The 27,680-nt window shown below is 40.0% G+C and overlaps 1 protein-coding gene across 2 annotated transcripts in view; it reads right to left on the reverse strand.

Moving 5' to 3' along the window:
* Positions 1-3,955: 3,955 nt before the first annotated feature.
* The window catches only part of BRD10 (bromodomain containing 10), a 66,672-nt gene continuing 42,947 nt past the window's right edge, over positions 3,956-27,680 (reverse strand). For both annotated transcript variants that reach the window (XM_084834458.1, XM_084834457.1), the window contains 6 exons: positions 24,933-26,332; positions 18,633-18,709; positions 14,882-14,971; positions 9,710-9,825; positions 9,370-9,548; positions 3,956-8,487 (listed from right to left, as the gene is read on the reverse strand). In XM_084834458.1, the coding sequence (XP_084690584.1) occupies positions 4,820-8,487; positions 9,370-9,548; positions 9,710-9,825; positions 14,882-14,971; positions 18,633-18,709; positions 24,933-26,332 (5,530 nt within the window). In that variant the 3' untranslated portion in view covers positions 3,956-4,819. The remainder of the gene's footprint in view (positions 8,488-9,369; positions 9,549-9,709; positions 9,826-14,881; positions 14,972-18,632; positions 18,710-24,932; positions 26,333-27,680) is intronic.

The following is a 27,680-nucleotide window of genomic DNA, read 5'->3' on the forward strand; positions in this document are numbered from 1 at the left end:
AAAGTTGCCATGGAGGATTTTGATTAGGGCCATGACACACGGGGGAAGGGTTAAACCCTTCCCATTTACCCAATTTAAATCACCCCCCTGAAGCTATTACCTGCAGATGAAATTTGCATTGAACCCATGTTATACTAGTCTTTCTCATCTTCCACAGCAAACAGTAACTGTGGGGGTGGCGGGTGGGGACTTAAATCAAGGAAACTGTTGAAGGAGGAAAGGGTTAAGCTATCCCTCCCCCAGCACTACAGTTCCAATTCAAATAGCCCCATGCATGGCTGCTTTTCAGTGAAGAAAAAGATATCAGAAGATCCAGTCATAGATCTCCTATTTCATGTCTTGTATGAGTACAAGTATTTGTAATATAACAGTATGTTCAAGTTCAGCACAGCCTTACCCCTTATCATTGTTCCAGAATCCGCATTAAGTACCGTGCCTGTTGTGATATAAGCACTGGGCATAATCTATGCACTTGACAAGGAAATAAAATTGACAAGGAAACTTACTTAGTACACAAAAGAAACCCAGTTTTCTAATCCTGAATACATTTTCTTAATTTGATTTTTGCAGCTGTGGAACATACTGAAGATGGTTCTGATAAGCAGGAAAGAGAGGAGGGTTCAAAGTGATCTTGACCAATTGAAGAATTGGATCATAATCAAACACAGGCACGATTGTTAATCCAATTACATTTTTGAGTGCACTGTATTGTTTTTATTGTCAACATAGCACTGAATCTGCAGATATCAGGCTGCCTTTGAACCGTCCTCATCAGTTTTATTTGTAGGTTTGTTTTTAAAAAAGAAAAGATTGCAGAAGCAAAGGCTACCCCAGCAGAAATTATACCGCACTTGTAATCAGGTGGAAGACATGAATCAATCAAGTCATATACATAATGAAATTAATATTGGTGTAACTGAGCTGAATTACATAGGTGGGGGGGCAACTTGTAGCCCTCCAGATGTTTTGGCCTATAACTCCCATCAGCCCTCACCATTGGCTATGCTGACTAGGGCTGATAGTTGTAGACCACAACACCTCGAGGGCCATAAGTTGCCCACCCCTGCCGTAAGTTTGGTTGTACATATATCCTGATCACAGTAATTATGAAGATCAGATGAGAAGAAATAACATGAATCTAAAGTAATGCTGAGCTGAAGTGGGGCAAGAGATAATGACCAGGTTTGGATAACACAGCATGGCTCATTGTGGATTATTTAACCCACAAGTTGCAGCACCCATGAATGCCAAGTTCCATATGCAATGCCCACTTGGAGGTTGTCATGTTGTGCAAACCTGGCAAGCATGGGTTACGCAAGGATTAACAACCCTCACATAACCCTAAAGCAGACCATGGGTTATGCAAGGGTAGTTTAAGCCTCACATAACCCACACTCTTCAGTTTGCATGACACGACACCCCCCAAGTGGGGATTGCATATTCAAAATGGTGGCTGCACACACCCTACAGGCTCACTGTGGGTTAAATAATGCACAGTGGGCTGTTGTGTCATGCAAACAGCCTCAATATATTTTGCAAACATTTTGACCCTTGCAAATCACAACCTCCAGTTTTGAGGAGTCAGCCTGATTGCCTCAGGAATTTTCATGCTGCTGCTTCTTATTTGGCATTGGGTAATAGGTGGACTTCATTCACCCACATCATCGTGTAGCCAAAATCAATAGGTTATATGGCACAATGAAGTCATGTTTACTATGACTGCCTGATTTTGGGGGGCAGAGGGGCGGGGGGGGGACAAGCAAAAGCATCAAAACAGCAGCAGATAAAGGAGGTATGAAAAAGTAGGTAAGTCAGTAAGTAGGTATGTAGGTATGAAGTAAGTAGGTATGAAAAGTAAGTAGGTATGAAAAAACAGCAAGTCTCATACTGAAAATGAAAACTCATGACAAACTGGTACAGGAGTATTAACATTTCTTTGGTTATGGATAGCCACCTCTGTAGTAACCGCAGTGCACTTGTGGGAGTGTATTGGCATCAACATTTCTGGGAAGGCAGGGATATCTGCAATATCAGTGTATAGCTATAGCATAATTCTGACCATCCCCCTTTCCCACGAATGAAGACCTGCTAAAGTTGCAAAATAGGAGGCACCTCTCAGTTTCTTCTCCATGATCCAATGACTGAACAGTTAAGAATAAGAAGAGACCTGTGTGAATCCAGGAGGTTCTCCTAGACTTGGCTTAATGTCCACCTGAGTGGGGGCTCTAAATCTCACTTCCCCATCTATAAAATTGAAAGTTTTAAGGGTCTATATTACACTCCTATTTAATTCACATCCCACCTTTCTGCCAAAATATGATGCTTATGGCAGCTGTTCTGGGGACAAAACACTATAAAATCCTAAATGTTCTCTAGAATTCTTCATCTTCAATAATATTCAACAACAAAAAACATTTGACAGTCACCTAACCACACCATGAACCTCTGTGCATAATGCTCCTATCACTAACTAAAAGGGAAATCCTGGCTATTGCTCATTGCCTAGTATGGCATCTGAGGTAAAAAGAAAACCAGCTAGAGAAAAAACTGTTTAGGACAATCTTGTTGAGATTCCCAGTTAAACTTTGCTAGTCTACCTCTACAAATATATAAAAAAATCTATTCAAACTTTAAAATTAAGTGAATTATGAAGCACTGATCACATTTTTACTTTTCCTAAATTGTTTAAGACTTGTATTTATTAACTCAGGTTCACAGCTAAAGAAGTCACATTTCAAATCAAGTGTTTTATGAAGAGAAAGGTTCTTGTGCTTGCTGCTTAACTCAATTCCTTACATTCAGATTCTTGAATTAAGGAACATAATTTCCTTCATTTTTAAATGGCCATCAGACAATCCAGTTCTTTTGCTCATCTTCCCTCAAATTATCAAGTACAGCCCTTCTTCGAAGATTGTGACTAAGAAGTAGTATTTTGAATGTCAGTAATTGCTCAAATAGGACTAACTTTCAGGGAGAACAATCCTATGGCCCCTAGACAGTGTCTGGGGCACCATAGGATAGTTCGGGTTCCTGGATCCAAGGCTGGAGTCAGCGTTTTGACTTTGGACCCAGTAGTCCAAGTTTCCTGCCCCCTCCCCTTCACAGCCAGCTCAGAAAGAACCACACAGGGTGTTTCTCAGAAGTCGCAAAAGTGACCTTGGAGGAAAGGTAAAGGGGGTGTTCCTGTGGGCAGGGAGGGGACTGGGGAGACCAACTTACAAAAAATCCTCCAGCCTCCCCAGCCTCCTTCCCTCCCACACCGATGCCTCAGCTAGACGGGCAAAGAAGCCCGTCTAGCTGAAATGCAGAGGGGGAGGAGCGCAGAGGCGAAGCTCCCTCCCACCACTCCTCTCACTCTGCACTGGATGGCCGTAAGCCTCCGAGTTCAGAGGCTTATGGCCATCGATTGCACCCTAGTTCTTCTACTTCACAACTACAGTGATCCATCCCATCCTATTAGCTATCTTTGTTAGTAAAGCTCCATTTTTAGAGTTTGGGCTTCTCTACCTTCTTATCAAAGACAAAAAATGAAATACTGAGAATCTTTTAGTAACCCCTGCCCAATTTTCTAAAAAATGAACAGATCTTCAAATTTGGTAAATTCAGATAATTAATGTTATTTTTGTTCATATCTCATGGTAACGGTGAAACTAAGAATCTAGTGTACAGAGTTCTGATGGCCACAATTTTATAAGTATGGAGGAGGGAGGGAGGGCTTTAGAAACCATGCAGAGAAAAGCTGCAAGAAAGGCTAGAAAATCATAACTGTAGGCACATTTACTTGGCAGTAAATCCCAATAGTTTGAATGGAACTTATGTCTAAGTAAGTGTGCTTAGGCCCACATTTTTGAAAACCCCAATATCTTTAATTTCTTAATGCACGTACATACATAACCTTGTGCTATCAAGTACCCCTTCTCCACAATGACATTGATACAGTATTATCAAGCAGAAATACAGCAACTTAGTTTATTATTACATGCAGATTCTTCTGCATTATTGCTAAACAGTACACTTGTCCAAAATTACTAAAATACTTAAAAAACTATACATTATGTAAACAAAACATAAATAAGACAGAGTAGTTCTTTTTACACATAGTTTAGTACATACTGTTAAGGAATCAGGGATATGTACAATTTTACACCATAGCCTGCATTTTTAAATGCATAAACACGCTTTTTATTAAAAAAACATAAAGAAAATTTTGCCCCCCAAAAGTGTACTGTACTGTTTATAAACAAGATGGGGAAATGTCTAAATTGTGAGGAAAAAACATCCCTGTAAATGTGCTATGAGTCAAACATTGCTTTCTACAACATGTCTTTGATGGATGTCTTCAACCACTTTAATAATAAAAAAAACTCTTTGAAAACACAGGTCTGAAAAGTATTTAAGGAGATGTTTCCTTATCACCTTTAAAATGAAAAAATGAAAGCAGCTGCAATCTACTATGAAGCAATTTTTTAAAAACCAGTTATGGCCTTATGCACACAAACCTTTGGGCACATGGTAGGTATTTTAAAATTTGAGCATGTAGCAGCTCCCAGTTAATGGCAAACTGGGCAGGTGATACATGTGACATGTGCAGAATGCTGAAGCTATTCAACCCATGAGTTTCCAGTGGCATGGGAATAGTCCAGTTCTCTTCCCAGCAGTTTCCACCTGCTCAGAAGTGGCCATTACATGCCTTGGGTTCATGTACATCAGCCACATGTGTGGTATATTTCAAAACAGCATAAGAAACTCTTAACAATTATAAATTAACTTCATACTCAAAAGAATGCCCCAACATTTTAACGGCTCATTTACTTTAAATTCAAGATGCAGCTGTGTCAGGTACACCTATGGTGGACTTCAGAAAATTAGGGAAGACAACAGCAGGATTCCTGGTTGTGGAAACTATGTCAGGAGAGAAGGATGAAGGCAGAGAGGAAGTTTTAGATGTTGGAGTCTTTATAGCATTCAGAATGGCTCCTTCTGGGCTGACCATCAGTTTTTTGATAGATGTATCTAGATGCAGTACAGAAGTACTGTTTTGTAGCTGTGAGTTACCAGTCTGAGTTGCACAAACCAAAGTTGTTTTAGCTAGAGTAGTAGATGGGGTGACTGTTACCAAAGATGTAGACAGTGTTGTTGCAAAAGATGGAGTACTTGGTTTTGTAGCACTGTTTACTATCTGTGGTGTTGCATGTACAATAGGCAGAGGGTTTGCAGTTCCAAGAGAGTTTACAATTTTGGTAGAGCTTTTCAGAGGCTGTTTTGATGGCTGCCAGTTTGATGCATTGCTTGACACTTGTGTAGTCTTCTGGGGAGCGGGACCAACATGAGAAACCGTTTGAAACCCATTACCATTGCTAACAGTTAAAAGAGGCCCAAGTTTTGGATTTGCAGAGATGAGAAGAACATGACTGCCAGCTCCAAGGCCCTGAGGTGGAACAATGAACCGAGTACCGCTGATCATTATCTGAGTTCCAGGAGCCAAAGGGGTACAAGTGTTAATAATTATTTTCTGTTGAATACAGGATTCATTCAACTGTCCTCCTACATTACTAGCTATAGATGGTGAAGCTGGAACAGTCTGAGTTGTAGAGGCACCAGGAGCACAACTGAAAGCTGGCATTGGCTTTACAAAATTAGGGGGCAGTGGATGGGAAGGTAAGGGAACTAAATTAGAAAAACTAATTACTTTACCTGTATTTGGTGCATTAGGAGGCAATACAGTTTGCGGCTTTTGAGCACTTCCATTTGTTGGCACTGCAGATGAAATTCCTGGAGGCTGAAACTGGACCAGTGTGGAATGCTGATCTTTTGAAAGGGGCATACAATGTGCAGCAGGTGGAACTGCTGGCAATTGAGGGACTGTGTGTATCATTTTAGGGGCACCATTCACAGGTCCAGGCAAGGCAACTGTAACTGGTAACTGAAAAGTAGATGATAAACTGGCATGAGAAACTGTTGGTTGACTGGTTGAAAACAGTACAGATGAAGCAAGATGCCCCGTTTTCACAGTTGATATAGCCATAGTACTTCCAACATTAGAAGTACGCATTCGAGGAGTTAAAACTGGTGAAACTTTTGTCAAAGTATCGATTCCACCAGCCAAGAGAGTAGGCCGTGTCCCAGTAGTAGTTCCAGTCAATGCCATAGAAACAGGATCTAAACATGCATTTGGTGTTACTGTAGGTATACTGACAGCTCTTGTTGCATCACTCAGAGACTCTTTGACAGGTGCAATACTCTGACAAGGCAAACTTGAACATACAGAAACCAAACCACCACTTGTGGATAATGGCAAAATTACACCCTGTCCATTTTTTTCTTCTGCATCCTTTGGAGCTGTAGACTGCATAATGTTAATTGATGCAACACTCTGAGCATTACCTGTGCTATTTATAATGGCCTGACCAATGTTAAGTCCTATTTTCACATCTTTTATTTGAGAAACAGTTGGTGGCGTATTTACTTTTATTGATGCTCCCACAGTAGATGGAATCAGGACTAACTGAGGTTGCTCTGTACTTTTAACGTAAGTTTTGCCCATGGATGAAGGGAAGGTTTGTTTAAATGATTCTGCAGTTAAACTGGTGTTTGATTGAATATTGGCAAGTGGGGTATTAATGAAAACCAGTTTCTGTGCTGTAATGCCAGTGGATGTTGGCGCAGGGATTAGGTTGACTCCTGCAGTTCCACAGGCAGGAAGAAGGGGGGGATTTGTGACCAACATAAGTTTCTGAATTTGAGCGCCACTCATCACATTTCCACTAGTTATGGGTGTGGCCTCAGGCTGTGTAACAGGGTATTTTGTACTATTTACGTTGACTTGATTAATAAAAGGAGCCTGGGTAGTGCATATGGTACTCTGCCCAATGTTTCCTGGAGAAATGCTAATTGCATTAACTGAGCTGTTTGGTGGTGCTGGCATGACAATGTTAGATGATATGGGAGACAAAAAGGTAGGGGAAGGCACATGTACAGTTTTTTGCATTCCGTGACCCACAGTACCACTGTTATGAGGCTGCCCAAATGCAAGTGTCATGTTTTTCCCCATTACCTGATTTACACAAGCAGGAACAGTTGGAATGGAAGCAGAAGTTCCTGGAGAGGATTGGACAGGTGTCGGGAAACTAGGTATGGCTGTCGTTACAGCTGAAAAGGTAGAGGTTGGCAATTGTGTAGATTTTGGTACTAAAAATGCCTGAAGCTGAGGTGCATACGTGAAAACAGAACTTGGAGATAAGGTACTGGGGGAAATCTGCTCTGAATTTGTCTGCACCTTAACAATGCCTGTGTTCCCACCTCGCGTTCTAACAAGGATAGATTGTGAATCTCTGATACAGATTGTTTTTAGTTCTTGCTTAGCTTCACCAATGTCAGCACTTTTTGGGGGGGATGCTAGTCTTGGGGAGGAACTTCTGGTGCAAGCAGAAACACTTTGTGGTAGTGCTGTTGTCAGTGTCTGAACTGCTGAGGAAACAGTGGGTGAAGCAACACGGGATGAGGCAGCTGAAACGACAGTCTTCATTTTAGTAGTCTCACTTTGGCTCATTTTCACCACTGATGTTAATACATTACCTGTGGGAATTACGGAGGGCAATGTTGAAAATCTGTTCACTGCATTAGCCCCTTGTGGCAAATGTGTAGTATTCTTTTTAAAGTTTGTACTGGGCAGAAATGCAGTAGCAGCATTTATCGATGGAAGGGCAGGTGCTAAAGTAGTGTTGATAGCTGTTGGCTGTGGAAGAGAGATACAGTGCTGCTCAGTAGTCTTTTGCTGCAATGACTGGATTTCTTTTGTCCCACTTTTAGTTTCTCTGTGATGGATAAGAAAATTTTTAGGCAAAATAAGGACTTGCTGCATGATTTTCTCTCCTGTGGTTTTCTCTCCTGATTTACAGTCAACCACAGGCTGCATCTGAATCTTCATTGAATTGTTATGCAGGTCTATTGGCACACAGTGGCCACCTGGCATTTTGTACAATACTTGTAAAGGACTCTTTGAACTGGTCTGGCAGGGCAACACTGGTTTAACTGGGGAAGAGCCCATAGTTGACATAATCAGCTTCTCGGAAGTAGAAATGCTTCTACCTGCTGTGGGTGGCAGCTGACTTGTTAAGGTCACTTTGTTCCCAATATTCTTAGCAAGCAAGGCCTGGATGGGCTTGGTCCCTTTTATTACGTTAGATATAGATGCTGGAGAGTCTGTCATATCCAACGATTCTGAAGATGAGGATTCTATTTGCTTATTCAAGCAACCATCAAGCGACAGGTCATTTTCTATACCATGGACTATGGTATCAGTTGTGCTTAATTTGAGCTTTTTCCTTGGTGAAAACTCATTTGTGCTATCATCTAGGTAACTGTTTTGCTTGGACTGGCGTTTAATATATTTAGGCACTGCCTTTTGCATTTCTCTACAAGTCAGGTCTTTTCTTAGTGGTCTGGATTTTCCTGCAGCAAGATCCATTTCTGACAGTCTCATGTCCTCTAGAGACAAAAGAAAGCAAAGAAAAGGCAAGTGTTTTAAAAAGCAAAAATTGTAATCCATTTACTGAAGTTTTAAAACTAAAAGATATGTACATTGCCATTCCAACCAATAAACAAGATTAAGATTTCATAACACGACTAATGATTTCATACAAGAGAAAGCTAATTGCATAGGTTCTGTAGTCACTTAATCTACATCCAGTTAAATTTGACCTCATTAGAAATTCATTAAGAATCAAAATTGTGAGGGTTTGTCAAAGTGTGAAGTTAATACACATGCATTTTATCTGACAAAGTTTCTGCAGTACACGGTAACACTACTTTAGTTGGAAAGTCTTTTACTTAACTACAGTAGGAATGTACGAATATCCCACTGTCTGCCCTAGAAGGTCAGGTTTTTGCAAGTTTTCCCGTTAAATGCTTGAAAAGACTACAGGGTTCTCACAAACCACCTGCCCCTCACTGCCACCTTCCCGTATCCCCAAACCAAAAGCTCACTTGTGGGGAAGGAGAAGGGGAAGAAAGCAGATGATACAAGAGCCCTGGCTAAGCATTTTTTCCCAACGGGCCTGGGACTCCCTCTTCCACCTTCTCCTGCCCCAAAGGTAAGTTCTTGGTTTCGGGGAAAGGGGAAGCAGTAGCCGTTCCTCACAGGATTGAGCAGGCTGTGTTCACCTTAAAATCCTGCTCAAATAACGCCCCCAAACTAGAGAAACGTCAGCGTGTGTGTGCGTGCACGTGTATGTGTGAGTGTGGTTTGTTTGTTTTTACAACAACGGTAACTACTACACAAGTTTGATGTTGGTAACATGGTTAAAGTTTCCTACATAAGAATTGCTATAACATGTCTAGGCACTCACAATAACTAGCAAAAGCACCTACCTGCATCTGTATAATCCCTTTTCAGAAACTCAGTTTGCTCTGAAGATTCACTGGTTAATGCATTAGAAACTTCTTTGCCAGCATTCACTTCACTATCCTCATTAGTCCACTGTTCTCTAGTAAATTTATCATGATCTGGCTGCCTTTTGAAGTCATCATAATCCTTTTTTAATCTAGACCTTCAAAAGAACATCAGAGGTAACCATTAATATAAGTAATTCTGAATAATTCTTACTAGGAAAACAGAGATCTGGCTATACATTTACTACATCCTTTCCTTTTAAAAGTTGGAGGTACTGTGGAAAGTCAAGCATTTTGTCAAAAGGATCCAACTAATTACCTGTTTCTTTGAAAAGCCTTCATTAGTTTTGGTTCCCATGGTAACAATTCATTTAGCAGACGTATTAGAGTACAGTGTAATTCCTTTACAGCTTGCTTTCGGTGATACCACCTTCCCTGTAAATATGAAAATACCATATTTATTATGCTACATTTGTCTAATAAAGGTACACTCTTACACTAAATAAGTACACTAAGAAGGATTGCACTGTATATCTATAGAGTTTTCTCTAATTCATTTTCATATTAGTCAATAATGCCTTTTCTCAGGTTTCATATTAATTCATTTTTGCAGGAGATTTTTAGTGTTCCCACTAAAAATGAAAACATGAGAAAAAATACATCATAGATAAACGGCTGTGGAATTATTCCTCTTTTCAGCAAAGTAAAACGCTAGATGTTCCTGATTGTAAACACAGCTTTCCATTTAGTCACATTGGACTACCTATGAATACTTGTGTATAAACTGCACACAAGCTAATACATATGCTAGTTTAAACAAAAATATATGAAGTATCATACACGAAAAGTTAAATTGAGAACAATTATACTTAGAATGTGAAGAGCTTAGAAATGCCAGATATTCCTCAACTTTCAGCTGCTGTTCATTCCTAACAGACCTTCCTAGGACAAAGCAGGGTCTTTCAGACTGCCTACTGGCCTGATGATTTACTTAAAGTGCAATCCTATGGCTTGTGAGAAGGCATCCCAGGGGCCACAGGATATTGCGGAGTGCACTCTCCAAGGGTAGAGAGAGAGGTCTGCCCCTGGAATTCTCCTCATTGCCTCAGCAGAAACCTCCACTGCTGTCCTTTCTCCACCATAGGTGCTCTGGGGAAAAGGGATGTTTCAGGGGCAGATCAAGGGAGGCTTTGCATAAGCAGGATCCAAAGCACTCCCGTTACATGCCTTCAAAACGAAGGAGGGAAAATATGCCAGCCTTGGAGCTGGCATACTTGTTTTCCTTCCACCCTCCAACATACTTTCTGCTCTGGCTGGTGCAAGCCCAGTTCACCGCAGATCCTTGTTTCCTTGACCCCGAAGGATTGCTCTATTATTCATTTAAATTCAATTTCTTTCATGCCCCATTCTCTAAGGCTCATAATGTCAATTTAAAAATAAAATACAACAGCCATGCTCTTAATATTTCTAATAGCTATATTTTTCCTATTATTTCTGTTATTTTATTTTGTTATTTTAAAATTAAATTAGGTTTTCTTGTTATTTTAATTGCTACGCTACAAAGAGATAAAGGAGTCAGCAAGCAAGCCAGAAGAAGCCCATCATGATTTATACCATGTGACATGGTCATTTAAAAAGAAGACGATTTTATTAATTTTCCAAATATAAAGACAAACATACAAACAAAATAAAATGAAATGACATCAAGTTTAAATCTAGCTGATAACAGAAGGTAGTATGTTTAACATATTTTCCCCCTTTACAGGAAAAAGGTATGGGTGGAATCCATTGGCTACTTGATTTTCTTTATGATTGTTCATAATAACAAATTATATTTAGTCTCTTTTTCACAATCTGAGGAAAGGCTTTGATAGATGTTGCTGAACATGTCCCTGATTTGTATATGAAATACGATCATGCCATATTATATAAAAATCAGGTATTTTAACATTTGCCTTTAAGTAATTTAAGTTGATATGCTATTTTTTTCTCCCGAGGCTATTTCCCACAGCTCCATGTACCAAGACTTCAGTGTTAAAAGTTCTGCAGTTTTCCAATGTTTAGCTATTACTCCACATGAACACAATTCCTTAGATGTCACTTTTGCATTTTGCTCTTTCAATATTGTTAATAGAACCAATGCTACTGTGACATATACAGTTTCAGATGTGTAATGTTTGCCATTTCTGAAAATATCATGTACCGTGACATCCTGAGAAGTGTGTTAACCCTGGAAACAGTGATTACTGTTATCAATTTGCAGATACCAAAAATGTAGGACAAATTATTAAATTATAATAAGATATAAAGATGATATTGAAAAAAACGAGGGTGTCAAAAGCAACAGAGATATAGATACCTCTATTCTCAAACTAGCATACATTTCCTTCCCCTTGCCCCATACTCCTTACTCAATCAAATCCATTTCTAAAGAATCCGTTTCCTGGAGGATTTGGAGACTGCTGCTACGAAACTGAAAGGAGTATAATTTTCTAGACATACTGTTGGCTATTATTCCCAGAAGAGGCCTTATCCACTCTTCAGAAGAGTTTATGAGAGTTTGTAAACCTGCTGAATGGTCTTTAGACTTCATGATTGAAACAGTAGGCAAATTTGCATGTCATGATAAGCCACCCTGAAAACAAACCATGGTGTTTGTTTAATCCATCATTAATCCACACTGCTGCCGACAAATGATCAGAAACTTTTTGGTTTGCCATGATTTGTTTCTCCCTTGGTCCTCCTGCTCCCTGCATATATCCCAGTGTCCTTTGTGGCACAGCTTTTTTTTAAAAAAGAATAAAACTTTCTTAAATCTGTTCCATCTGTATTTTGCAGATTGTCAAACATCTTTTTCTTTTCTTTTTTACTTTCTGGAATTGTATACAAATTTAGTCAGGGGGAAAAAAGACCAAAAATACGGATTCTCCACCCCACGCCCCCACGCCAATAGGCTAAAGCGTGAAAATGCTGATTGGCGGGGGGTGATTTGCACCTTTTTAACTTTTATTTTTTTAAACTTTGCGCATTAATTCCTCAGACTGGATGAGTGGAATTCAACCTGCTCTAGAGGGAGTTGCACTCCACCTGAAAGATCAGGTATGTAGCTTTTGGGATGCTCTTGGATCCATCTCTGTCATCATAGGCTCAAGTGGCCTCTGTGGCATGAAGTGCCTTTTACCACCTTCGGCTTACCCAGTTACAACCCTATCTGGAGGTGGGAAGCATAACTGAGGTGATTCATGCCCCCTTAACCTCCAGTTTGGATTACTATAATGCTTTGTATGCCTTTGAAGACAGTCCAGAAACTTCAGCTAGAGGAAATATGGCCGTGAGAATTTTAACTGGGGCCAGGCACTATGATCAAGTCCTTCTACATGAGGCTTTTATTGTGCACTCGTGATTGCTCGCTCATAGTAGTTTGCGGGTCCTTTACATAATGTTGTCAACAGCCAGGGCCTCTCCTGTGCTTTGCAACCATTATTGTGTTGTTGTTTTTTCCTAATGAGGAAAGTCTGGTATTATTTAGAAATGGTGGAATTAGAGTCTCATGTAATTGGGCAATTCTGCTATATCATAGCTCCATCTAGTGGTTGTATAATGAAACATGTAGAAAGGCGGAGAAAGAAAACCCCTGGAAAAAACACATCTAAAGGACCTGCGCTTAATCCCACAAAGAATCTGGAAGCAGAAGCCTCAGTAAAGGTCTGGGATAAAAGCCTCATGTAGAAATGCCCCATATTACATTGGTCCTCTCTCACCTGCACTGGCTCCCAATTCATTTCCAGGCCTGATTCAAAGTGCTGGTTTTGACTTATAAAGCTTGGGAACTTGGTACGTGATGCAATACTTCATCCCATATATAACAGCCTTCACTTTAGAATTAAATGGATTCCACATCCACAGAAGCACTTTTTCAAGTGCCCCCTCATTCTAACACTCAGAGGGTAGGAACAAGAAAGAGGCTTTTTCGATGGTGATCTTCCAGCTCTGGAATGCTCTCTACCAAGGGAAGTTCGCCTGACACCCATGCTGCTACATTTTCAGCACCTGGCCAGGACTTTCCTGTATTCAGACTTTTAAAGTATTTTTAAATAAATTAATATTTTTGTGTTTTATTATTTTAGTCCCTGCAATGTGGTTTTACCTCTTATAGCTGATATTCTATTTTATGCTGTATTAGCACACTTATTAGTTTTATATTGTTGATTTTATTGCGATATTGTTGTTTTAAATTGTAAAATGCCTATATAAATTTATTTTATGAGGCATTTAATAATTAAGTCCCATTGAGCTAACTCCCAAGTAAGTGGGCATAGGATTGCAGGAACAAATTAATTAAATGAAATGGCCTTTTAGAAAAGTTCTGAACATATATTAAAAACCTAATGAGAGCTCCTGGAGACTTAGCAGAATTTATTTAAAATAGTGTTTTGAGAAAATGTATTGTGAAGAGAGATGCCAAATTCACAGAAATGCAAGGAAGAAAAACATGGGCTGAAGCTTAGATAAAAGATTTGGTGTGGAAAACAATCATATATAGCTATTGTAGGTGAATATTTAACTAGAGTGAGCCTGCTTGAAGTTTATATCACCCTGTAAACAGAAAATAGGCAGACACAGTATGTACAGATTCCAAAGTACTTAGAAAAGAAGAATACCATAAACACGGACTGAAATACACTTACACTGAACTCAGTGGGACTTACTTCTAAGTAAACCTGCATAGGAGTAGACTGTTAACCTACAACCTAACAGAATGCAAAAACATGGCAAGATATAGAAATCTGTACTGTGATTTGTCAGTCTTATTTCATATCTTATTACAACCGCTAATTCGTGAGTGGAATAAGTTCCATTGTCCATTTCAATTATTTACTTTTCCAGTTCTATCCTGTGAAACTGTATGACACATATTCAAGATCATTATATACAACTCAGAAGCAAATTAATTTCTATTTAACAAGTGATTTGGGGAGCAGTTCCAATCCATCCATCCATCTTTGCCCCAATCAACAAATCTCTTCGAGCTTAAACAGTGAAGTAGTAGCAGGAGTCTCTGTCTCTCTCTGAAGCTGTAACTATTAAAGAGTTGCAGGAGGCTACAGCAGGGGTGGGCAGAAGGTAGATCCCCAGATGTTTTGGACTTCAACTCCCAGAATCTCCTGCCAGCATGGCTATGGTCAGGAACACTGGGACCTGAAGTCCAAAACATCTGGAGATCTACTTTCTGCCCATCCCTGAACTAGAGCAATGATCCATATATGCCCTAACCCCAACCCTGCATAAAATATGACTGATAGCATGATTTGCAATTCTAAAAGGTATTCATAGCTGTGAAAAGTTACTCATCATGGACATTTTTCAACATTTTCCATAATTCATCTAACTTCTGAGAAGGCACAGGTTAAATACCTATAACAGGTAATCCTTACAAAACAGCTTTAAGATATTACATTAAACAAAAGCAAAATAAACTTCAAACACATACCGATTTCTTTTTAATATTCTCCACATCTTTGAGTTCTGTCTCAATTTTTCTAATTAATTCCCTGAGTTCATCAAGATTAGTGCAAATAAGCTGAAATAAGAAAAAATATCATATTTAAAATCAAGAGGAGAGGTGTTTTGTTTTTGTTTTTTAAATCAGATACATGCAGCACAATCCTATGCATGTTTACTCAGAACTAACTGACACATGGGGTTTACTTCTGTAGTAAGTATGTAGGACTGCAGCCTAACATACCTTCTCACACCTCTTTAATACCGGCAATGGATTTATGATAACATCGTCAAGATGCACCAGTATTTATGTATGCTTCTTCTATAGTTTATTTATTTTATTTATTTATTGAATTTCTTAATAGCCCATCTGGCTGGTCACCCAGCCACTCTGGGCGATGTACAGCAATACAACAGTTTTAAAACAATAACATTCTACATTAAAACATCATATTTCTAAAAATACCCTAACTCACCCCAAATGCCTGCCTGAACAACCACGTTTTTAATGCGTGGCGGAAGCTCATTAAAGAGGGGGCATGGCGGAGTTCCCTAGGGAGGGAGTTCCACAGAGTGGGGGCCACCACAGAGAAGGCCCTCTCCCTCGTCCTCACCAGCCTAGCTGTCCTGGCTGATGGGACAGACAGAAGGCTATCCGACGCTGATCTTGTTGAGTGGCCTGTCTGGTGTTGCTGGAAGCGCTCCTTAAGATAGGCTGGGCTGGAACGATATAGGGTTTTAAAGGTCAAAACCAATACCTTTAATTTGGCCCAGTAAACAACTGGTAACCAGTGCAACTCCTTCAGCACCAGAGTGATGTGATCACACCAGCGGCTGCCTTTAACCAGGTGAGCTGCCACGTTCTGTACCAGCTGCAGCTTCTGAACCGTCTTCAAGGGTAACCCCATGTAGAGAGCATTACAGTAGTCTAGACGAGAGGAGACCAGGGCATGTACTACCGATGGGAGCAGATGGTCGGAAAGGTAGGGGCGCAGCCGCTGTATCAGACGCAGTTGGTACAGCGCTGTCCAGCTCAATGCAGACACCTGAGCCTCCATGGACAGCTGGGAATCTAAAATGGCCCCCAGGCTGCGGACCTGGTCTTTCAAGGGTAGCCGTACCCCATTCAACACCAGGTCAACATCCCCCAACCTCCTCTTGTCTCCCACCAAAAGTACCTCGGTCTTGTCAGGGTTCAGCTTATTCCTCCGCATCCGGCCACTCACCGTCTCCAGACATTTGGACAGGGATTCTACGGCCAACCTTGGTGAAGATTTAAACGAGAGGCAGAGCTGCCTGTCATCCGCATATTGATGACACTGCACCCCAAACCTCTGATGATAGCCCCTAGTGGCTTCACATAGATGTTAAATAGCATTGGGGAGAGGATGGAACCCTGTGGCGCCCCACAAGTGAGCGGCCACGGGTCCAAAACCTCCTCTCCCAATGCTACCATCTAGTACCTGCCAGAGAGGAAGGAATGGAACCACCGTCTCCAATGCCCAACCCCTCCAGGAGGTCGAGGAGGATACCGTGGTCAACGTTATCAAAAGCTGCTGAGAGGTTGAGGAGAACAAGGAAGGAGCATTCGCCCCTATCCAAAGCCCTTCTCATATCATCCACCAAGGCGACCAAGGCCGTTTCCGTCCCACGCCCAGGCCTGAAGCCCGATTGAAATGGATCTAGATAATGGATATAGTAATTGGTTACTCCCATATACATTCCCTCCACCCTGCCCCCAGTAATACCAGCATATCTCCAGACATTCTAAACCTAACACCTACAAGTCAACAGAGTAAGTTATGTGCTATTACACTGGGTCAGTAAATAGATTAAAACAACAGAGAAAGAATTCATGAATTTGCTTTGTTCAATTCAATGGTGAACTTGAAAGTGCTACTTCTGGAACTTTCTTCGCTTCAAACTTCAGCCTCAGTTGGAATTTAGAATGGCACTTAATTACATTTAAAGTGTTTCTAATTGTTACAGATAAAATCTTGACTACAAACTACAAATTTATCATTTGAAAAATAAATATATAAAAGATCATCAAAATGTAATGCTTTTTGCATATCTCATTATTTTCCAGCACCTAATGCCTTATCTTTAATTTCATCATCACTTCCAATGGAGGGAGCAATCCTATGGCTGCTAGACAACGGCTAGATGGCCACAGGGTATGCCGTTTTGCAGGAACTGACCTCAGAGCCTGAGCTCCAAGGTCAGTTCCCAGAAAACTGACCTCTCCCCACCCCCATCCTCCGCACACCCAAGAGAAGCGTGGAGGGGCTGAAAAGGTGTATGGCTGGGGGCATTCCAGGGTGGGGAGAGCGTAGTTGCGTGTATGACACATCCAGTGTGTCGTACAGCAGCCTCCTTCCCTGCTCTGTGCTCCTGCAGCTAGACAGCTGCAATCAGCTGTCTAGCCAAAAAAGCAGGACAGGGGAAGTGCAGAGGGCACAATCCCCTCTGTGCTTCTCCTGCCCTGCTTAGGATAAGCGGTCACCTCCGAGGTTGGAGGCGGCTGCCTATCTCAATAGAATTGCGCCCTTAGTCACTGAGTTGGTCAAAGGATATGAATCTCTTTTATAGCCCAATCTTAAACCATTTTACTCAGAAGTTCTACTGATTTCAGGGATACTTACTTCCAGCATAATAATTTTAGGATTGCAGCCTTAGCCTTCCCAAATGCTGCTGTTTTTATTCAGTATTCTGATTTATGCAGAATGCTGCATAAAATCTGAATAGCTTCATTTACATCATGTTGAATGAAGGTATAAGGCACAACATTTTACATAACTAAGACTCCAAATAATTCTAACCCCCCAAAAAGTGGGTGGGATTTTATGTGTATGATTCATCCGAATTATTTTTTTCTCTAACCAGGTGAAAGGATGCGCCTTAAATATTTTCCCTGTAATTTCAGCACATGAGTTATGCGATCTGCAGTATGAGTTATGTGATTTGCAAGTCACATAAACTGATTTGCTGAGTTACTATTCTCAGTTGCATCTAGCCAAACAAAATGCACATAAGAAAATATCAATAACTCTTCTCCAGATCTGCCAATACTGACTAATCTTATAAAGCAACTTGCTAAGAAAACAAAAATGTTTTGTGTCATACAAAACCCATAAACTTTAATGCCACAACCATTTTTAAAACATGGGTGTTTCTAACAATTATGAAGGAATAATCTGCATTCCGATGTCTGAGACTTAGCAATGAAGTCACGAAAATTGCCAAAAATATATGTTTCAATAATATGCTTGACTTTACTCCAACTTTCCCTATATGTGAAAATACAAAATGCAATCTATAAGGCTTAAATCCAGTGTCACATGAGGAACTTCCTTTGCTCACCTTACATGCCTTCCAAATCTGATCCAGAGGGTCCCCCAAGCCTCCAGAGCAGATTTTGGGAGTGAGCAGGGGGCTGCAAGGGGAGGGAAAAACTGTTCTGCCAGTGGTTTCCGTTCCACAGGCAGGTATTCAAGGTTGTATACAACCCTAAACAACATAATTCAGCAGATGGGTATTCTAGGACAAATTCTCATGTTTTACTATCAGTATCAACATATGAATATGGAGTCAGCTTAAATCTACTCATTTGTTCCATGAGAAAATAGAAAATGCTTCTTTCTTTCTTTCTTTCTTTCTTTCTTTGCAGCCTACCACCACACAAGGTAAAAGCTATTAAATCATTTAAGTGTTGAACTAATTAAAACCAAAAAGGTTACCTGAAATTCTGGGACAGGAGGCTTTGTAACAGATTTCCTTTTCTTTGTAATTGTTTTTTTAGATATGGATTTCTTTCCTGGAAGACAAAAAAGAGAAAGATATGTTTTGTAAAAATAAAGATTAATGCATTAATAAAATCAAATTATATATAGATTTAAAATTAAACTATAACAAATAGTTTATAGCAAGAAACAAATAGTGTTTCAGAGCCATTAATAAATAAGAATCTCTCTAGGTAGCTACTTGAGTCCATGGTAGTAGTATTTGCATTTTTATTTAAAAAACCCCCAGACATATAAGTTATTGTAATATTTTTATATAACCTTTCACTCATATCCCAGGGTGTGAACCAAAAAATAATGAAAATTATTTCTTGTATAATCTCTCTATATTTTTAATATTCCCAAGAGGCCATACAGGACAGACAGACTGTTGGTTCTGACAACTCTGAAGACACTTTTAAAAAGAAAAAAAATATTCTAAAAATGACACACACACACACAAGCTGCAGTTGCACTTCCCAGTCTCTATCTGGTCTAACTGCATCAAACTGGACAGCTTACTTCTCAGAAGTCAGTGCCTAAAAGCTTTACAGAAAGCTAACACTTTACAGAAAGCTAACATCCACAGCCCTCTTCATTGCACAACTGAAAGGAGCAGAAAATCTTTATTAACCCTAAAAGCAATCACTTACTTTTGAGTCATCAAAAAGAGCAAATAGGAAGTATTCAACAAAAACAACCAGCCATATAGAGATACAGAGGTAGCACGTGCCACCAAACCACCCCCTTACCCTGCCAAACCCATTATATGCAGAAAGATATCCATCCTGAATGTGAGTAGAACAGGGTAGCTGAAGGGTGCTTGTGCTTCAGTTTTCCATTAATGATATTAAGCATGCACTCTCTGCAACAAATTCAACAACCCTGTATTAAAGGTAATTTCACTCCCATTATTACCTGTTCACTGGTCTACCTCACAACAGACTAGTACAGAATTATTTATTTCTTGTAAAACTCTTAGAGAGAATGGATACCAACTTCAATTGCTCAGGGAACACAGAAAACGGATTACCATCAAAGAAGAAAAATGCAGCTATTTTGCCAGGATGAACCACCAGTCAGTTAAAAAACAATGGGCAATATGAATGACTAATTAATGAACATTTCAGGTACCAGGGTGAGGATGCAGCATGGGGACCAGGAACAGAGGAAAAAACATGCATGTGTAATTAATTGCAGCCAATACAGTTGGGAGCCCTAGGTAGGAAAGCCAACTGATTTTATGTTTTTATGGAAGCTGCTGTAATAACATGCACACACACCTGGGTCTTTTGGAGGTTCTGTTAACTGTTAGAACTGAGGAAAGAACCACATCTACTGATGTCCTTTTATGTGAGATCCATAACAGAAGGCCTTTAAAAGACTCTGCTCCCCAAATAGGGCAACATTCTCGAAAGTGATACATGCACACACACACACACACACACACACACACACACACAGCAAATTCAATTATCTGAATGCTAGTCCTTATGCAGCCAGAATGGCACCATTCATGCACAAGAGGGAGGTATCAACAGACTTGGGGGAATCTCAAGTGTTACAGAAGTACACAAAAATGTAAGGAAAAACCCCCTAATGGGCAGGTGGTCCCAAAATAGTCGAATGAGGACCCAGTGTGCTCAGTAGTGATGGAATACCAACTAAATATTGGGAAGAGAGGAAAGCAGAAAACTGGGGGAATGGAGTAGCTTGAGTCCTAAACAGGAGTGCCCCGCACTGCAACATTTTGTTGCAGGACCCCCTTTTTGTTTTAATAACTTTGGATAGTAACTTCAGCTGCAGAGGTTGATGGATATACTCTACACTTCTTCCTTTGGTGTCTATCTCATGTATCCCAGTGCCCTGTAAACCTGTCTTTTGAAAGATGTGGGAGATGATGCCTGAAAACAAATATATAAGATATCAAAAAAGGCATGTATATCTCTCTCCTTTAGTTAATACATGAAATGGAAACATGATATACTGAGATACTCTTAAATACAGATTTAATATATGTGAAAGGCATTCTGGCATATTAATTGCAATGACCAGTCAAATATTTCTTTACACTACTACAGCAGTTGAGAATACTGTATTGGAAGCAGGCAGAAGATACTTTGAGATCTACTGGTAGATCCCTGTGTGAATTGTAATAGGTCAGCAAGGATTTTTGAATTCTAATTGTTTAACAATAGCAGCAACAAAATGATTCCTCCCCCACTCTCCCCAAATTAGCCTGCTGAAATGAAGATTGCTTGGGGTGTTGATTACCCTCTAAAGGGTTAATGTTTTCTTAGGAATGTGAACTGAAAGTCATGTGATGCTTTTGGTAGTAGTAGTTAGGCCTTCTCTCTGTCAGTTGTATCAGCAGAAAGTTATGCTCTGTTTGTTGCTTGTTTAAGTTTGATATGAAATAAGAGAAAAGGAAAAAAGTCTCCAGAGTCCTCATCAAGGAAGCTGTTCTGTTGGATCTGTTCTGCAACATGGGGTGACCAGGAATGGTCTTTTGTATAGAAGGACTTTGAGGTCAGCTCTGTTTTGGTACTCAAAACAAATTCCTGTGCTCAGCAGCCGCTCAGGTGCACCATGTTCCTCATTACCAAAACAGAACATGTAGTAATTTTGAGATTTTTCTCAACTAGCTTTTTCAGGTTAGGTTTATATTATCTCTACTACAATTAATTCAGAGTGCCTAAAAATAATTTCTCTACAAATTATGCAAACCAGCCCTCCCCAAAAACAAAAACCTTCTATATGAATCAGGCAAATTTCAGGAAAGCAAAAATGGGAACACTGCAAGTGTCAGAGCTTTGTTGATTATCAGGAAAGAAGACTTCAGCAAGTGAATCAGTGTTATAAGCAAATCAAGGTAATTGATGCAACTAATATTTCTGAGGAAACTGATTATGGGGATACATACTGCTTCATGTCTCATCACTATCCTTATTTCAAGTATAAAGAAAATGAAGTAGTCCCCATTGCTTTATTCTTCAATGACTTAGTTGTTAGGCCTATTATCAATTTGTGTGAAAAATGTTATATTGTGACAAAATACTGGAGGTGTAAGAATACATTGTCACTCCTAAATTGACAATGGACATGAAAAATAGAGTACACAGAAGTTTCTGAAGATGCTTTGAAGTAGAATATTTACACGATTCTCTGATTTTTCTAGTCTTGTTATACGATCTTAAAATTAATCTTCTATGTAAATGAGTTAAACAAGGCATACATGAATTAAACTCTGATACAGAGTATGTTAAGATACCTTGTATTGGTCTTATGCAACAGAGGAGAAGATAAAGCTTCATACAGATCTTCGGGCAAAAGTGACCAGAGCAAAATAGTTAAAGAGTTGGACTCTGGTTACATTTAGCAAGATGGGCTGAGTTCACTTAACACATCAAAGCCTCTGAGACAAAGTAAAATCTACAACAAAAGAAGCAATGTCTTGTACAATACCTATCACACTATTTGTGCTAACTAAACATTTAATAGGAGTATTTCACCCTTGCTTTAATTTGCTACAGCAGAGCTCTCAAACATAAACTCTGCAGGCTGTTACCAAGTTCACATGGGATTCTGGGGGTGGAGGGGCTGGCTTTGGATAGAATGTTCTGTAAATATTGAAGGAGAAACAATCATTCTTTTAGGCAGAACTAGAAAAGGAGGCTCCAAAGGGCCAGAGAGGCCAAGACATGAGGCAGAAACTAACAAAGCGTGTACAGACATTGCACGTTAGGTAGGGAATGGTAGATAACAAAGATGAATAGGGCAACTTGTAGGACCAAAAGGGCTGGAGGCAAAAAAAAGGGGAGAAAAGCTCATATTCTAACCTCTGTGTTAGAGACCCAGTGAGCTACTGCCAGGAAACCAGGTAAGGCCCTGCGGTAATTTAAAGGCTTATTCAAACTGAAGTTTCATCAGCTCTAGTTTAACCTGGTAATGCTAAGAGGCGTTAAAGGAAAAGTACTAATTAATTCTAGTAATGTATGGCTGTGAGAGCTGGACTATAAGGAAGGCTGAGCGCCAAAGAATTGATGCTTTCGAACTGTGGTGCTGGAGAAGGCTCTTACGAGTCCCCTGGACTGCAAGGAGGTCAAATCAGTCAATCCTAAAGGAAATCAACCCTGAGTGCTCACTGGAAGGACAGATACTGAAGATGAAGCTGAAATATTTTGGCCACCCAATGCGAAGAGAAAACTCTCTGGAAAAGACCCTGATGCTGGGAAAGACTGAAGGCAAAAGGAGAAGGGGACGGCAGAGGATGAGATGGCTAGATAGCATCACCGATGCAGTGAATATAAACTTGAGTACACTCCGGGAGAGAGCGCAGGACAGGAAGGCCTGGCATGCTATGGTCCATGGGGTCACGAACAGTCGGACACGACTGAACGACTGAACAACAGCAACTAATTAATTCAATGATTCCATGTAACTATTGATATTTTGAACTGTGCCACCTGTGCCAATTCTGCCTGTCCCCAGTCTATCATATAAATTAACAGTATAAGGGTATGGAATCATCACATTCTTGTGAATAAGCACAATTAGATTGTCACCTAGAAAAGTCTCTGCATGGAAGCAAAGCTTCAGAATACAGCTGAATGTCAGCCATAGTGTTTCTTGGTTATTTTACCTGGGCGCAGCCAAAATCTTAGACAACACTGTCTCTATCAAGTAGACAGAGTCAGATGAAGCTCAATACTCCAAGTAGACAAATACTAATTTGAAAGCAACCCCAGATGGAGAGAAATTATGTTGCTAACACACCCTGGGGTGCTGCTATAATGGTTTGTTAGCATTTTGTAATGACAGCTTACCAATTTAGAAACTCCTCCATCTTTCCTGTTGAAATCTGCTAGTTTCAAATATCCAAAGCATCAGCCTCTGCTTTGATGCATTTTCATGCTAAATCAGAGGAAAAGCTGAGATTTTCCAAATTTTTAACACTGTTGCTCCGCCTCTCTATCTCCACGTGGAAGAGATAACTACTAACATTCCAGGGTTATTGTTTTTTCATGAACGTAGAAGAGCCCTGTTGGATCAGACCAAAGGCCTATCTAGTCCAGCATCCTGTTTCCCATACTGGCCAACCAGACACCCCTTGGGAAGCCCACAAGTAGGACGTAAGTGCAAATAAGCCCTCTCCTGCAGTTGCTCCCCAGCCACTGGTATTCAGAGGCATCAGAATCAGGAGCTTCCATGATATGAAAATACACACTGGATTCTGGTAATGAAAGAGATATTGTGAATAATCTATCATTGCTTAATAACTAGTGATTAAAACCAAGGTTACCTGCAAGGAGAGAATTATAACTTCCCTGCATTTGTGCATTTTACTGACAGGGCATTTCTGACTCCTGCAACCTATTCTTCTTTCTCAGTAAGCAGCTACTGCATTCTCTACCCCAGCCTTCCTCAACTTGGTGCCCTCTAGATGATTTGGACTACAACTCCCAACATTTCTAACCACTGGCCATGCTGGTTGGGGCTGACGTGAGTCACAGTCCAAAGCATCCAGAAGGCACCAGGTTAGGGAAGGTTACTCTACCCCTTGTAACTTCTGAACAACATTCAAGGGCTGAATACACATAGAGCACACTAAAAGGATTTAGTTTTAAAGTTATGAAGGATTTCATCATCATTACCATGTTTATATTTGACAGAAATCATCCCAGTCTCCCTTTCTACACTGCTAACAAATCACTGAAATGTACGTTACACCACACTGCAAATGGCTTAAGGGACATAGAAGATAATATAATGGAAGGTCTTCTCCCATAAAAAAAAAGTCCCTCTTTTAAAAAATTCAAAGCTGTTGCAGGGGATGGTAAACTGGTTCAAGGAAGGGCACTGGGGGAACAGGGTGTTTATTCCCCTCTACCAGTTTCCAAACTAAATTGCTCCTCCCCCTCAAAGTTGATATTTGCACTGTGGGAAAAACCATACAGATTGTTATGAGTAACAATATCCAACCACAAACTAAAGAACTCCCTGATGACTTCCAGCTGAAGAAGCTATAATATTCCATTGCAGATTACCAGTTTTTAGTCTTACTTCACTTTTTCAGTGGCTACTGCTACAATTGGGACTGGAAAAATAATTCAAATTCCTAAGTATTGGAACCATTCTTTTTAGAACCAGCATCATTTCATTTTTTTTTTAGTACAAGGCCAACCAGCTCAGATGATTCTTCTAGGTCTGCACAGAAACATGCATTGTGAAAATCACCTTCCCATCAAATCATCTTACCAGATTTGTGCTTCTTGTGTTTGGCTTTCTTTTTCATCATTAGCAATTTATTCTGAATTTCAGGTTTATAAGATTTGAATGAGTGGAGGTGAATCTCACGTTTTCTCTGAAGGTTTTCATTCAAAATATCTTTCAGTTTCTTTTTTTTCTTTTTCTTCTTCTTTGCTCGCACTTTACTAAACTGTAATGTTTTGTTTTCTACAGAATTCTCTGAAGTCATTTCTTTAGCAATTTTGTGGCAATTACTGTCTGGATTGTCACTGTGATTCCCATTCACATGCATCTGGCAGGTTTTAAGGGTGTTCTCCTTTAACGGGGTGGTCTCTGTTTTCACTACTGAAGACTCACCACATTTTTCTCCATTTTCCACAATCCGGATTTCTCCTGGGCTTAGAGGTACCCCAAAACCAACAATTTCTCCTGGAACAATTGCCTTATCCCTGTTTTCCTTACAGCAGTCTGTTGTAAAATCACAATCCTTATGAATTCTCTCATCATAGTTGGATTTCATTTCTTTTTCTGGCATGACATTCAAGAGGTCCAAGTGGATTTTTGTTGAGCAAGGATTTTTTCCTGGTTCTGCCTTTGTGTGAGGCAAAAGCTCTTCTTTAGCACGAAGCCTAACTTCACCATTGCTTTTGGTGACATATTCACATTTCACTTTCTCCAGTTTAATCCGTGGTACTCTTTTTACCTTAATGGGAGGAACTGGAAATTCAGGGGCATGAAAAGGCTTCTGTTTGTAAATCCGTACATCTGCACCACAGAATTGTGGGAAGTGAACATAGGCATGTTCTAGGTAATCATAACCTAGAATCACCTCCCTGCATTCATGGATAGGCTGGCCAAGTACTGCATCTTGTACATCCTTTTGCGTCTCATATACAAAGTCACAGAGGCCTTTTAGCAGCCATACTTTCTGACAGAATGGGAGCTCGTGAAATGGTTTTTCCTCTAAAGGATTAACGTCTCCAAGGACTTTAAAAAACTGAGGACAAAGTCCAAGTTTTTCTGCACAACTGTCGGGATTGTCAGTTTGCCCCACAACTGTATACCACTGCTGTACTTTCTGCTTAAGTGCTGCTTCCCAAGTTCTGTAAGGAAGAGTTGGCCTTCGATGCAAAGTAGATCTTCGATGAGGAGGACTTAACAAAGAAGTCATTATTTTAGATAAAAAAGCACTACACTGAGGCATCAAAAGGCAGCGTTCTAACTCATAAAAGACTATTTCAGGCAAGTTTAAAATATGTTGTGCTAAACAAAGAAAATGGCCAATAGCTGGAATTTCCCACATGTTTTCCATCCGGGTAGGTGCTGCTTGAGACAGGAGAGACTTCTCCCATTCTTCTATGTCTTTCTGACTAGCTTCTTCTGCCTCTTTTCTTTCTTGTTCTCGAAGCCTAATAAAGTAAAAAAAAAAACAAAAACAATTCAGATTTAATTTTAAAAGCAGCAAGAACAAATGGGATACTTATTTATTATATTTCTATACTGCCCATTAACCAAAGCTGAAACAAAACTTGTATCTAAAAGCAAGAGAATGCATGTTTGTAGAAATAAGCTTTTTTAACTGAGTATTAGATAACTCAGCAATATTGAAATATAGAAATCCAACAAGTAATAGCAAAATGGAAGACATTCACATTTATGTTACCCTGTTGCCACACTGCAGCTGTCCGTCAACTAGAATAGGGAACAGCAACACAGTGCCCACAAATGCCAGTGCACCCTCAGACATGTCCTTTGGTACTCACTGAGGCACCCTACCCTGGTTTTTTTTGTAATACACACACACACACACACACACACACACTTGTTCACAATAGTTGAGACTGCTTTCAAGCAAAGTGAGGGCATTCAGCTGGCACCATCTTCATTTCCCATAAATGCCTCTGGGCACCATGCGAATTTATGCCATTCCAGAAGCCCCCCAACTCAGGAGCAGCTTTTCAGAAGGCAGAAAACAGGGGGCTGCAGGGGAGAAGAGTGTAGGAAAGTTCTGCTGAGCAAGCAGAGTTCCACTTTTCTTTGGATCCAAGCCATCCAACTGTTTGTTACACTGTAAATATTAGTATAGCTAAATACTTTATCCATTTGGAAAAATCTCCAGATCAGTAAGCTAGTCAAAGCACATGTATAAATTGCTTCCACTGAAATTAATGGAAATTTTAAAAGCTTAACTCTAACTTGGTCATAACCCAAATTCCCAACATCACACCAAATGTTCTTCCATTTAAAATTATTGAATACTAAATCTTATTCATCTTCTCCACTGCTTTCAGATTTATATGCTTTCAGATTTATTTTAATGTCATCTTAACCAAATATTTCAGTATAAACTCTCATTATAGTTAGTACCTCTTTCAATTAGAGAGCCAGTGTAGTGTAAAGGTTAGAGTGGACTTGGAGTTGGGAGATCTAGGTTCTAGTCCCCACCCAGCCATGGAAGTTCACTGGGTGACTTTGGGTCAATCACAGACTCTCAGCCCAACCTACCTCACAGGGTTGTTGTTGTGAGGATAAAATGGAGAGGGCCATGATTATGTATGCCACCTTCCTTAAGGAGGAAAAAAGGCAGGATAGAAATGTAATAAATAAATAAATAAATAAATTTATGTAGAGGCTTTTTTTTATAAAGGCATTCTTCTCTCACCTCGAATAATTCATCTGGATTCACTCACCCACCCACCCACCCCTCACACACACACAAACCATTGAAACATAAGAACATAAGAAGAGCCATTCTGG

This window comes from Heloderma suspectum, chromosome 2 (assembly GCF_057233095.1).
Source record: "Heloderma suspectum isolate Gila_16-S chromosome 2, 16-S_ref, whole genome shotgun sequence".
Taxonomy (NCBI): domain Eukaryota; kingdom Metazoa; phylum Chordata; class Lepidosauria; order Squamata; family Helodermatidae; genus Heloderma; species Heloderma suspectum.